This window comes from Penaeus monodon, chromosome 12, assembly GCF_015228065.2.
Source record: "Penaeus monodon isolate SGIC_2016 chromosome 12, NSTDA_Pmon_1, whole genome shotgun sequence".
In the NCBI taxonomy this organism is placed as follows: Eukaryota; Metazoa; Arthropoda; class Malacostraca; order Decapoda; family Penaeidae; genus Penaeus; species Penaeus monodon.
In genome coordinates, this window is record NC_051397.1 from 45,163,428 (window position 1) to 45,178,427 (window position 15,000).

Genomic DNA, 15,000 nt, shown 5'->3' on the forward strand with positions numbered 1-15,000 from the left:
CAAATATCACTGATAATCTCTACAACCCAAAGACATGGTTCGACACTTCTCGAAACGGAGAGATAGACAGAAGAAGAAGAAAACAAAAGAAACTCAAGAAGGAGAAGAGATTTATTGGGCAAGTTTGATATCAAAAATGTTTTAGCTTCAGGCCTCGGGGACAGCTGGTCTTCACGCAGTCACGCCGACTCCTATTGTTGCCAACTCGTGAACTCTCGGCTCGCGTTCTCTCAACTCGTCTTGCGTCTGTCACAAGGCTGTTTCTTTTGTTTTTTCGTGTGTGTTTTTTTTTCTGTTGGTGTTTTTGGTTTGTTTGGTCTCATTTTTTCTCTCTCTCTTTGCGCTTTCTGTCTCACTCGGGGCGGCTTTTTTATTTTTTCTCATTTGTAAAACTCGTTTTTTCTCGCCTCGGTTTCTGCTCTTTTTTTTTCCTTTTTCCTTTCCTCTTCTTTTTCCTTCCCCTCTCCTCTCTCTCCTCTCTCTCTCCCTTTTTCTCTCCTCTCTCCTCTCTCTCCTCCTCTCCCCCCCCCTCTCCCCCCCCTCCTCCCCCCAACCCCCCATCCCTCCCTCCCACTCACTCTTCCGTCCCCCCCCCCCCCCTCTCTCTCCCTCCCTCCCTCACCCCTCCTTTTCTCTCTCTCTCTCTCTCTGGTTCATCTCATTCTTCTTCCCGCCTTTTGTGATTTGTCTTCTAAGAGAGATTATTCTGGTCGGCTCGCATCTCTGTGTTGCGCCATAGTTGGGAAGACATGGCGCGGAACTGCTTTTGAATCTTATTGTTTTTCCCCTCTCCTCTCTTCTCCTTCCTCTCTTCTATTATCTTCTATCTCTACATTATTTTCTCTCTCTTCTCTCTCTCTTCTCTCTCCTCTCTCTCCCTCTCTTCCCCTCCCTCTTTTTCTTCTCTCGCTCTCTCCTCTTCCCCTCCCCCCCCTCTCTCTCCCCTCCCCCTCCCCCTCCCTCTCCCCTCCTCTCTCTCTCTTTTCTCTTTTCCTCTCTCTTTTTCTCTCTCTCTCTTCGCCCCCCCCCGTCTTCCCCCCCCTCTCTCTCTCTCTCTCTCTCTCCTCTCTCTCTTTTCTCTCTCTCTCTCTCCTCTCTTTCTTTCTCTCTCTTCTCTCTCTCTCCCCCTCTCTCTCTTCTCTCTCTCTCTCTCTCCTCTTTCTCCCCCTCTTTCTCTCCCCCCCTCTCTCTCTCTCTCTCCTCTCTCTCTTCTCTCTCTCTCTCTCTTTTTCTCTCTCTCTCTCTCTCTTCTCTCTCTCTCTCTCTCTCTCTCTCTCTCTCTCTCTCTCTCTCTCTCTCTCCTCTCCTCTCCTCTCTGTGTTCTTGTAATTGAAATATGCGTGGGTGTATTAGATTGGGTCACTGTGTCTGTTTGTGTGCGTGTGGTCTGTGTACATGTGTGTGTGTGTGTGTGTGTGCGTATGTGATTGTGTGTATGTGTGGGAATGTGTGCGTGGTTACATGTGTGTATGTGACTATAAGAGTGTGTGTGTTTGTGTATGTGTGTGAGGGGAGTGTATATGTGATTGTGTATATGTGTGAGTATAGTGCGTGTGTATATTCATCAGTACATACACGTGCACCGTTTTCTCAGACCTCTCCGAATTGCGTTCTGCGGCCGAGTTGACAACGGAAGAACCTCATCGATCTACATACATCTTTGTCTGGGAATTCATGCTTTTACCCACGCATGCACACGACTGACATTTCCACGCACACGCGAACTTTATGTCACATGGCAGCCGCACGCGAACTGTAATCAGAACGTTATGTCTTCACGCAAACTTTGAAGACGCTGGGAGAACCATGATCTTACGTACATATGTATACATGCTTGGGTACACACACACACACACACACACACACACTGTATACAGTCGTAATATATAAAATGTACATTAGTACATATATAGAGAGGTAGAGGAAGGTAGATAGGGAGGTAGATAGATAGATAGATATAGATAGATAGGTGGATAGATAGATATAGATTAGGTAGGTAGATAGGTATAGAAAGATAGATGGACAGAGATATAGTTATACACAGATACACACACACGAATATACTCAATCATTCTTAAAATAAATCAAACATACGAATAAATATACCCACACGCCAATACCCATGCCTTCTCACAATATAAATTTATGTACGCGTTTGTCTTCCAAGTAAAAAAAAAAAAAAAAAAAAAAAAAAAAAAAGCAGTAGGTATATTACTCATGACCCAACAAGGAAGCTCCGATTTGGGTGACGTTGCGTTATGCGTCATTTTTGCTGACTTTTTCGAGTCGGTTATTGTCAGCCAAAATTCGTTTCGCTTGTTATTCTTATCGTGATGATCATCATTGAATTATATCTTTCCTTTGGTGTTCTTTTCGTTCTTTTTTTTTCCTTTTTGTTGCGCTCATGTGCCTTAACACTATCTTCCCTCAATTCTCCTCATTTCCTACTTCGCTTCTTCCTCTCTGCTATCCTTTCCCTCAATTTTTCCCTATCCTCAATCATTTCCCTCTTTATCCTTTCTCCTACTTCCTCCATCTTTTATTCATCACTTCCCTTCACCTCACCCCGTCCTTCCTCCTTTCTCTCTCTCTTTTCTCCCTCTCTCTTTCCTCAATCAGTCTGTCCTCCCTCCCTCCCCTACTCCCTTCACCCCCCAACCCATCCTCTCACCTTCCCCTACTTACCCTACCCCCCCCCCCCTACGCTCTCTCTCTCTCTCCTCCCTCCTCAGTGGGTTTACAAAGCAGCGTTTTTGTAAGGTCCGGCTAATGCAGTTTAGGGTTTTGAGCCCCGAATTAGAGTAATGGTGACATGGGCTCTTGGCGCGGCCGGTGGGGATGGGGGGGGGGGAGTGTCTCTCGTCCGTTGCCTGATTTTCCCTCAATCCCTCTCCTCGCCTTTCTCAAATGTTCGTCTATTCTCCTCGCCTGCCCACTTCCCTTCCTTTCCTTTCTACCTACACTGTTTCCTCTTCCATCGTTCCTCTTTCATACTACTATTCTCCTCTTACCCCTTTATTTTCTCTTTTTCTTTTCCTCCTCCATCTTCTTCTCTTCCTCTTTCTCAGTTTTCTCCTTCTCCTCCCTCTCCTCTTTTTGCTCTTCTTATTTCTTCTCTTCTTCCTCCCCTCTTTATCCTCCTCCTCTTCTTCTTCTTCCTAATCCTCCTCCCACCACCCTTATTTACCACCTCCTCCCTCACCCCTATCTCTCCCCTTCCCCTTTTTATTTCCTCCTTTCTCCATCCACTTCCCTAATCTTCCTTCTTTCCTCCTCCTCCTCCTCCTCCCTCTCCTCTTCCTCCTCCTCCTCCTCCTCCTCCCTCTCCTTTTACTCCTCCTCCTCCTCCACTTCCTTCTCCTCTCCCCGTCCTTATCCCCCCCCTTTCCTCTTCTCTCTCTACTCCTCATTTCCTCTGCCCACCCTCCTCCCTCCTCCATCCTCCCTCCACTCCCTTCCCCCTCTGCTTCTCGAATTACCCAACGTGATCACAGCCCGAGACGGAGCGAGCGAGAGAGAGAGAGAGAGAGAGAGAGAGAGAGAGAGAGAGAGAGAGAGAGAGAGAGAGAGAGAGAGAGGGAGGGAGGGAGAGGGTGGAGGAGGAGGGAGGGAGAGAGAGGGGAGAGGGAGAGAGGGAAGGAGAGAGAGAGAGAGAGAGAGAGAGAGGAAGAAAGCGAGAGAGAGAGAAAGAGAGGAAGAGGGAGGGAAAAAAAGAGCACTATGTATATATAGAAAAAAGATAGAAGGATAGCTGGTGCTTATATCAATTTAAATGAAATTGTCAGATTATACATTGAACGATCTGATTCGGAAAAGTTTTTTTTTTTTTTTTTTTTTTTTTAGAATTTAAGTTTTTATGTACCCTTAACAAGCACAGAACTTAGCCAAACTTATTACCTTACCATTCATATACGCAGCAATATTTCACGTTAAGTAAGAACATAATTCAACTGTTTACTTGAATATACATTAAGCGAACGCGAGAAAATAACAGCAATAGCAGTACACTAACAAAATAACAGTAGAACAACAACAAATAAGTACAGTACATCACATTGACAAAACAAATGCCTCATAACCACAACGCATTCACAAACAGCACCACATTCAAAATGACAATCCTCACCCTATTCACATACAACATATTCACAAAACGACATTACTTAAACGAAACATCCGCACATATACAAACATCTAAACCACATTACTCAAACAATAATACATTTACACAACATCAACACGAATTCACGAATAAAAAAATACTCATTCACAAAAGCAACACATTCACAAATTAACACTTTCACGAAACAACACATTCACAACACAAATTAACACTTTCACGAAACAACACATTCACAACACAACACCTCATTCACAAAACAAGGTACGCGTACATATAATCATGATTGCAAATGCAGGGAGTGTGAAATGCAGAAAGGAAACAAGCTCACTCGTGCAATGACTGGATTATGCACGCCTTGTTGCACAGACTTGTTGCAACGACTCACCTGTAGAGCGAGGCTGGAATCGCCCTTAATTTCTGTGCAATTGCTGTGATGAGGATGAGGATTATGATGTTGAACTTGTTTGATGAGAAGATTATGATGTTGGATGTTGTGAATACTGTTGTGCTAAGTACGCCTTTTGTTGTGTTTGTAATAATGATAATGGGAATAATAATAGACGGGGGGGTAGTAGTAGTAATGGTTATAGAAATAGGATTTGTGATAGTAACGTGTTAGTAGCGATAAAAGTGCACAAGTTGTAGTAGTAATGGCATCTTCTCCTATTAATGACTGATAATGATGATCATTACTACATTAATGTTGATAATGATATGACAGTGATACGAATTATGATGCTTAAAAAATAAGAACAAAGATAAGGAGAGAGAGAGAGAGAGAGAGAGAAAAACAGAGACAGACAGAGACAGAGAAAGAGAGAGAGAAGCAGAGAGGGAGGAAAAGAGAAGACCGTTTTAGAACAAGGCTACAATATGCAAAAAAAAAAAAAAAATCGTACCGCCTTGTGTGAATATGTTAGTATTTATTTTAAAAATCCCGGACGTTGGTCTGCATCACCGCCCAAATCTAATGAATTGTTTCTTTGGCCATGGACAAACCACCCATGAATTTTCTTAAAATCTGTGCATCACGTTTCGCGAAATATTGCCGATAAACGAACAACTCAAGTATAATTTCAAAAATAATGACTATAATGATAATTATTATTATGATAAAATAAAATTAATAATGAAAATTACAATAATAAATTATTATGATAATAATAATAATAATAGTAATAATAATAATAATAATAATAATAATAATAATAATAATAATAATAATAATAATAATAATAATAATAATAATAATAACAATAATAATAATAATAATAATAATAATAATAATAATAATGATAATAATAATAATAATAATAATAATAATAATAATAGTAATAATAGTAATGATAATAATAATAATAATAATAATAATAATAAGAAGAAGAAGAAGAAGAAGAAGAAGAAGAAGAACAGAATAATGATAACAGTTATAATATTTCTATTATATTTGTAATAACAATAACAATAACAGTAATAGTGGCAATGATAATATGTAAGAACAATTTTGTTAATATTACCGTAATTATGATAAAATGCATTTACAAAATTGACACATGATATTTAGCGCTATTTTAGTATTAGTGTTAAAAGAAGCTCTGCTCTTATAATTATTTCTGTTATAAGCTGCAAAGGTAATTTAGTTAATGTACTTGTTAAATCGCTGACAACGGTATTCAGTAATATTAAAGATGTTGTCTAACATATGATTACTTTATTGAATGTATTATAAGTTTTACTATTTTCACGTCAGCGTATACATACATGACTCATTCTTAACTTGCATGTATGCATACATACTCATTCTTCACTATATACATACACACGCCAGTACGTAGAACCAGTACACACACACACACACACACACACACACACACACACACACACACACACACACACACACACACACACACACACACACACACACACACACACGCACGCATTCTATCATTCAAGCATATAAAGGCACATCTAAAACCACACACATACATACATGCTCATCTCCCTGCCACACACACATAATTCCCATTCTCCTACCAGCAGACGCATGTCAGCATCTAAAATAAACGCACATACGCACACGCTTTCCACCACATACCAGCAGTCACCCACCTAACACCCACTAACCACACATTCACCCCCACATTCCCACATTCACCACACACATTCATACACATTCTAACACATGCCTCATTCACTCACCTCACGTTCCCACACACTAACACTTACCTCACATGCACCCAAATTCATCCACAGTCACCCTCCTCATGCCTCGAACACATCCACATTCCCTACGTCCCCCACACATCTACATCCGTGTTCCCCACAGCCTCTCTTATTCTCTCTTTTTCCTTCTTTTCTCTCTCTCTCGCTCTCTTCCTCACTCTCTTACTCTCTCGCTTTCAATCTCTCTCTCTCTCTCTCTCTCTCTCTCTCTCTCTCTCTCTCTCTCTCTCTCTCTCTCAACTCTCTCTCTCTCTCTCTCTCCTTCTCTTTTTCTCTCTTTTTTCTCTCTTTTTCTCCTTATGTATCTATCTATATAAGTCTCTACTCTAGTCACCCCTATACACCCACATTCGCCATCCCCACGCCCCACACCCACCCAGCTTCACCACCACACTCACCCCACACCCATCCACTTTCGCTCTCACCACGCCCCACCCCCACACACATTCGCCCTCCCCACGCCTCACCCCCACACACATTCGCCCTCCCCACGCCTCACCCCACACACATTCGCCCTCCCCACGCCTCACCCCCACACATATTCGCCCTCCCCACGCCTCACCCCCACACACATTCGCCCTCCCCACGCCTCACCCCCACACACATTCGCCCTCCCCACGCCTCACCCCCACACACATTCGCCCTCCCCACGCCTCACCCCCACCCACATTCGCCCTCCCCACGCCTCACCCCCACACATATTCGCCCTCCCCACGCCTCACCCCCACGCACATTCGCCCTCCCCACGCCTCACCCCCACACATATTCGCCCTCCCCACGCCCACCCCCACGCACATTCGCCCTCCCCACGCCCCACCCCCACACACATTCGCCCTCCCCACGCCCCACCCCCACACACATTCGCCCTCCCCACGCCCCCACCCCCACACACATTCGCCCTCCCCACGCCCCACCCCCACACACATTCGCCCTCCCCACGCCCCACCCCCACCCACATTCGCCCTCCTCACAGTCACCCCCACACGCATCCCGAGCACACCCCACAGCCTCGGGAACGTGGCGCACCCAGCCAGAGGAGGAGAAGCAGCCGTAATAATTTAGCAAGAGGACAACATGTTGTGTTTGCATATAATTATCTACACTCACGGGACGGCTACTCACACACACACGTACATATGTATGCACTTACATGCGCACATAAACTGTTCCCGCACACAAGCCTCAGTCAGGCTTAGAATGACTTTGTGTCTGTTGAAAAGAATTTTTTTTTCTTCCTCTTCTTCTTCATTTTTCCCTTTTTTTGATAGCTAAAGACGGCCGTTCAGAATGAATGACAAGCTTAAAAGTGTGGCGAGGGTAGCCGGGGGTGAGGGGAGGGGAGGGGAGGAGAGAGGAGGGGAGGGGAGGAGAGAGGAGGGGAGAGGGGAGGGGAGGAGAGGAGTAGGGGGGAGGGGGGAAGATAGACAGGGATGGGTAGGGTACTCTTTCTCTCTCTATCTCTCTATCTCTATCTCTCTATTTATCTATCTATCTATCTAGCTGTCTATCTATCGATCTATCCCTCTATCTATCTATCTATCTCTTTTTTCCTTATATATATATATATATATATATATATATATATATATATATATATATATATATATATATATATATATATATATATATATATATATATATATATATATATATATATGTATATATATATATATATATATATATATATATATATATATATATATATTATATATATATATATACATTTATATATGCAAATGTATATTTTTTCATATAAATGATCCCCCTAACATAGGGGTTAATATGAAAAATCGTTTACAGATATACACATACTGATTCTCCTTCTAGACCTTCCCCCCACCCCCACCCCCACCCGCTCTTAAACCCCATATTTTTTCTCCCCTCAATCCCCACCCCTGACTCCTCCCCCCCTTCCACCCTCCCTCTCTCCGCCCCCTCTCTTATTTCCCCTCTCCAAATCCCTTTCCCTCTTTCCTCTCCTTCCCCTTCCCTCCCTTCTCTCCCTACGCCTTCTCCCTTCGCTCTCTCATCTCCCCTCCCCTTTTCAACCCCTCATTTCCCTCCCCCTTCAGACTCCTTCCCCTCCCTCTCTCTTTTTCTCTTAATTCCTTCCCTCCCCGACCCTTCGTCCCCTCTCCTTCCCCTACCCCTTCAGACTCCTTTCTCTTAACCTTTCCCCTTCCTCTCTCTTCCCCTCTCTTCCCCCTCTCACTCCCCTCTCCTCCCCCTCCCACTCTCCCACACCATCCTCCCTATCCCCCTCTCCCTTCTCCCCCCTCCCCTTCTCCCCTCTCATCCTCCCCCAATCACCCCCTCCACCATCCGACTCCATCCCCCCTCCCCCCTCCAAATCCCCTCTCTTCCCCCTTCCACTCTCCCCCACCATCCTCCCCATCCCCCCTTCTCCCCCATCAACCCTCTCCCCACTCCCCTCTCCGCTCCTCCCCCCTCCCCCTCCCCCCTCCACCTTCCTCCCCCAATTACCCCCTCCATCCCCCACCCCCACCCCCGCGACCCTGTCCTACAGCGGCCACAGCTTTATGAAACAGTCTCTTGCCTTAAGAGATTGGACGGGATTTTATGACCTACTTTTGGACACGATGAAAGAGACTTCGCGTCGTAATTCTCGGCGCCACTTATAGCTTGTGGTTCTTGAGTCAATTTTATGTTTTCATAAAATGCGAATATTGATATATTTATTAAAACGCTCTCTTTCCTCCACCATCTCCACCTCCTCCTCCTCCTTCTCCTCCTCCTCTGCCATCCGTTTCATCTCTTTTTTTTTTCTTCTTTTCTCACTCTCTCGCTCTCCTTCTCTCTCGTTCTCAATCTCTCTCTCTCTCTCTCTCTCTCTCTCTCTCTCTCTCTCTCTCTCTCTCTCTCTCTCTCTCTCTCTCTCTCTCTCTCTCTCTCTCTTTTTTCTCTATTTTTCTTTTTATGTATCTATCTGTATAAGTCTCTACTCTCTCACACTCTTTGTCTTTATAATTGTCCTTCCTCCTCCTTTCAAATTCCCTCTTCTTCTTCATTTTCTTCCGCCCCTCTCACTCCCTTCTCCTCCATTTTCTTCCCCGCTCCTCTTCTTCCTAATCCTCTTCCGCCTCCTCTTCTTCTCCTCCTCCTCCTCCTCCTACTCCTCCTCCTCCTCCTCCTCCTCCTCCTCTTCCTCCTCCTCCTCTCCCATCATCCTATTCTTAAACCTTCTCCTTTTCTTCCTCTTCCTCTTCTTCTTCTACCACTTCTTCCTCCTCTTCCCTTTCTTTCTTCTCTCCTCCCTCCCCATCCTTCCTCCTTCCTGAATGCAAAAGATATAGGTGAAATAATTTCCGAAAAGTTAAGAGCTTGAGACAAGGGGGGAAAGTGATGGTCGTTATCAAAATGATGGTGATAGCAATCATATTCATTAAGATAATAACATTTGATCATGAAGATTGAAGGTTGAACTGTTGAGATGTATATATGGCAGCTGGAAAGGTAAAGGGGTGTGGTTTTACTAGTGATGGTGGCGGTGATTCGTTAAGAAAAGGGAAAAAAAAGAAGACTGAGATACATATTTACTAGTTATGATAATGATAAGCGTACATGTCATGTATGTTATATCAAAGAGGATTTTTTTTCTTTTATATTTGCTAACGTTCTACCTTTGATACGACTTCGGAAACAACCAGGAAGACGAATAATGAAAAAGATTTTGACAATAGCCAGAGCAGATTTTCTCTCCTTCTCTTTCCCTTATAGATAATTTGTCAAGAACGCGACTCAGAGACCCGATCCAACGCATTTCAGCCTTTGCAATGAGATGCTGCCAGGTATCTCAACGAGGTGATATCCTGCAACAGCATCCAAAGACTCGTCATTACCTCGCATGCACCCTTTTATCTCCTGCGCCACAGCATCCTTAGGCGGGATAAACGGCTCTCGGAAAGCAAGATCTCATCTCCCTTTGCCTTTGCAGCATCCAAGCATCTTGGAGATGGCATCTTGTTCAATCGTTTTCGCAATAAGGTCTCGGGTATCTCTCGTCTTCAACTTTTTCTCTCTTTCATTATTTCCTTATCCATTCTCTCTCTATCTATCTATCTGTCTGTCTCTCTTTCTCTATCTATCTATCTATCTTTCTTTCCTTTTTCTCTTTATCTTTCTCTCTATCTATCTATTTATCTATCTTTCTCTTTCTTTCCCTTTTACTTTACTTCTTGCTTTCTCCTTAATATGTTTTTTTCCTCTCTCCCTTCTCTCTCTCTCTCTCTCTCTCTCTCTCTCTCTCTCTCTCTCTCTCTCTCTCTCTCTCTCTCTCTCTCTCTCTCTCTCTCTCTCTCTCTCTCTCTCTCTATTTCATCCTCTCTCCTTCCATTTCCTGTCTCTGTTCCTCCTCATTATGCCCTCGACGTTTCTGACTGGCTTCCTTGATCGCTCCTTTGACCTTTTTCGACCTCGTTGACCTTGCGTCGTCGGCGGCCTATTTCGTCACCGGAAGCTCCGTCCTCTTTCTTTGTTTGTTTGTTGCTTTTGAGAACTTTTGTGACTATATCTTTAACCTTTACTTTAGTGTGTGTGTGTCTGTGTTTATAGATAGATAGATAGATAGAGAGAGAGAGAGAGAGAGAGAGAGCGAGAGAGAGAGAAGAGAGAGATGTGTAATATATATATATATATATATATATATATATATATATATATATATATATATATATATATATATATATATATATATATATATATAACCATTATTTATAATATCCATTGTTTATTCTATCCTTTCCGTATATATCTTTACATGTATCTATTTACCTACATTATAGGTAGATTGTTAGACAGATAGATAGATAAAGAAAGAAAAAAAGATGAACACATAGATAAATAGGTACATAAGTGTATCTGTCTCTATACAGGCACGTATCATCCATATCTTTGTCTACAATGATCATCTCCTCGCTATTTATCACGTGTATCACCGTCCTTATCCACCTCGTTCCTTCTCCCCCCCGGCAGGTTGCAGTGTGGAGGCCCTGAGGCTGAAGTCGGTGACGGTCCCTTCACACCAGATCACCGGCGCTTCGGTCGAGCTCGAGTGTAACTACGAGCTCGAGGACGACGTCTTGTACTCGGTCAAGTGGTACCGCGGGGAGAACGAGTTTTTTCGCTACGTCCCCGCCGACAGCCATCCGATGCAGGTCTTCGATCTCCCTGGCGTCTCTGTTGATGTGAGTATGATGATGGGGTAGCTGGGATTTTTTTTTTTTTTTGGGGGGGGGAGGGGGGAGGGGGTATGTTTGAGGTATTTTGGGATAAGGTGAGCGTGATTTCAGGTATGCAGGGATAAGGTGAGCGTGATTTCAGGTATGCAGGGATAAGGTGAGGGTGATTTGAGGTATTTTGGGATAAGGTGAGCGTGATTTCAGGTATGCAGGGTTAAGGTGAGGGTGATTTGAGGTATGATTATGAGGTAGGTTGGAATATGTTTGTATTATTATGTGGGGCTAATATTTTTCTTCTTCTTAACGGTTACTTAATAGATGAAATGAAACAAAAAAAAACTAATAAGATTGAACAAAAAAAACAGAAACTAATATATCAAAATCGCCACAACTAAATCAAACACCATCGTCGTAATAACAACAGCTCACAACCAAAGGCCGTGCACACATTTCGTACGCCGGCAACGAAATCACCAGAACAGCTGAGCGCGTCACACCGAATCAGCTGAGTGGACAAGACTGCTCCCCTAACGTGACACACAAACAAGCAGATGCATGAACTCTCGCTGGACTCGCATGCCCAGTCAGCAGCCCTGATCTGTCGGCCTGTCTCGTGCGGGGGAATTGAGATCGGATGGGGGGGAGGGGAAGGGGAGAGGAGAGGGAGGGGAAGGAGAGAGGAGAGGGAGGGGAAGGAGAGAGGAGAGGGAGGGGAAGGAGAGAGGAGGGGGAAAGGGGAGGGGCAGGGGATGGGGGAGAGGGTGGAGAGGGAAGAAGAGGGGAGGAGAGGGGAGGGAAAAGGAAGGACGGAAGAAGGGATAGGAAAGGGGAATTGAGGTCGAAGGGGAGGGGAGGGAGGAGAGGAGAGGAGAAAGAATGGAAGTGGGGAAATGGAAGAGCAAAGAAGGTATGGGAAAGAGAATAAGCGAGGAGAAATGAGGAGAAGGAAAACGGAAAAGAAAAACATGAAGAGACAGACGTACACGGAATAGGAATAGAAACCCGAAAGGGAATATGAAAGGAAGTGGTTAGTGGATGGACAGTGGAACAGGAGAGAGAGAGGAGAAAAAAAGAAATAGGTTACGTGACAAACGGACAGAATAATAGGGGGAAAGGGAATGAAGGATAGGGAAGAAGGGATAGATGGATAAGTAAATAGTAGAGGTACCTACGTAAGTTTGGAGATTGCTGAGTGGGTGTCAACTTTTCGACTTAGAAAGAGAGATGGACCGTTTCTGTCCATATGCCTTATTCGCGTGAATATGCGTGGGTGCTTATAGATAGATAGATATATAGATAGATAGGTAGGTAGGTAGGTAGGTAAGTAGGTAGGCAGGCAGGTAGGTAGGTAGGTAGGTAGGTAGGTAGGTAGGTAGGTAGATAGATAGATAGATAGGTAGATAAATATGTAGATAAATAGATAAGTAGGTAGGTAGGTAGTTAGATAGATAGATAGATAGATAGATAAAGAGTTATATAGATAGATTAGATAGATGAATAGATAGATAATTAGGTAGATGGATGGTTAGATATATAGATGGAGAGCTAGATAGATATATGGATGGATACATAGATAAATAGATAGTTAGACTGATTGATTGATTGATAGAAAGAGTTGTGTGTGTGTGTGTGTGTGTGTGTGTGTGTATGTGTGTGTGTGTGTGTGTGTGTGTGTGTGTGTGTGTGTGTGTTTGTGTGTGTGCGTGTGTGTGTGTGTGTGTGTGTGTTAGTGGCTGGGTGTTAATTTTCTCTCTTCTCCACTGACTCTCTCCCTCCATTTGTGAAAAGAAAAGGAAATCGAAAATACAAAAGGAGAAGAGAGTAGAGAAGGAACGATAAAGAGGAATAGGAGGGGAAACGGAAAAGAGAGAGAGAGAGAAAGTGAAAGAGAGAGAGAGACAGAGAGGGAGAAATGAGGAATGCGTGTGGATACATAGATAGACAGACATGTAGACAGACAGACAGAGAGATAGGTAGATGAAAAGAGAGATAGAGAAATGCAATGACAGATAGATAGATTGAAAGATAGACAGATAGACTTGTAGATAGACAGATAGCTTGATAGATATAGACAGAGAAAGAAAGGAATAATAGAATTGGATAAATGAGGCAGAAAAAAGGTGAGACATAGAAATACAATAATAATAATAATGATAATAACAATAATAATAATAATAATAATAATAATAATAATAATAATAATAATAATAATAATGATAATAATAATAATAGTAATAATAATAATAATAATAATAATAATAATAAAGAAGTAAGGATAATAATGATAATTATGATATTGATGAAGATGATGATAATAATAGTAATAATGATAATAATATTGATGATGATGATAACAATGATAATAATGTTGATGCTGCTGATGATTAGGATGATGATAATGATAATAACGAAAATTAATAATAATAATAATAATAATAATAAAAATAATAATAATAATAATAATAATAATAATAATGATAATGATTATAATAATAATAATAATGATAATAATAATAATAATAATAATGATAATAATAACAACAACAACAACAACAACAACAACAACAACAACAACAACAACAACAACAACAACAACAACAACAACAATGATAACGATAACAAAGGACAGGAACCTAAAGCAGGAAACAAAGAAAAAAATATATACAAAAAAAAACTTCGAGCGTTATGTATAAGATTTTCCCCCCTGGAGTTGCTTTGATCTCCAAGGCCATTCATTCGTATAAAAGATATGCTGTGGAACTTTGTCAGCATTTGAACCAAAGTGAGCCAAGGTGAACGAGGCTGAACATAGTTGTGCATAGTTGAAGGGGGTTGAATGCAGATGAATGCAATAGCGATGGGAGTAAGGTGAAGAAAATTTTGAATAGCTTTGAACGTATATAGGATTGATTGAATTCGGTTGGACGAAAACGTAGAGAGTTGATTGGGATTGATGAAAATCGGGTAAAAATAGATGGATAAATGTGAGAAGAGTTGAATTATACAGAACAAGCCTATTATCTTCATTTTCTTCTTCTTCTTCGTCTTCTTCTTCTTCTTCTTCTTCATTTAGTACTTACGGAAAACATCGTTTAAACACGCGACAGACTTTAATTATTTTAACACGCGATTTCAATTAACATTGCTTCTGGTGATGTCGTTAGGTTGATTACCCTTAATCTCATTTGTAGATTTAATTATCTTTTTTTCCTCCATTTCCGTGAGATAATGAAGTGGGAAGATTTATGTGCCAGGTACTAGTCGATTTATCTCTTATCTTCGCAAATAGATAAATGGTGACTGTTTGAATTAACAAAGGAAAAGAGTGATAAATGATAATAACATCAATGATAATCATAATGAGAGTAGGGATTACCGAAGCAATACGAATGATAACAATAATGATGACATTGGGGATGAAATAGGTCATGGTAGCAGTCATAGTAATTATGACAT

The 15,000-nt window shown here is 42.2% G+C and overlaps 1 protein-coding gene across 1 annotated transcript in view; it reads left to right on the top strand.

Annotated features, from left to right (window-relative positions):
* The first annotated feature begins 4,562 nt into the window (after window positions 1-4,562).
* LOC119579729 overlaps window positions 4,563-15,000 on the top strand; it is an 85,879-nt gene continuing 75,441 nt past the window's right edge. The window contains exons 1-3 of the mRNA XM_037927629.1: window positions 4,563-4,635; window positions 10,146-10,358; window positions 11,339-11,550. Coding sequence (XP_037783557.1) covers window positions 4,563-4,635; window positions 10,146-10,358; window positions 11,339-11,550 — 498 coding nt within the window. The remainder of the gene's footprint in view (window positions 4,636-10,145; window positions 10,359-11,338; window positions 11,551-15,000) is intronic.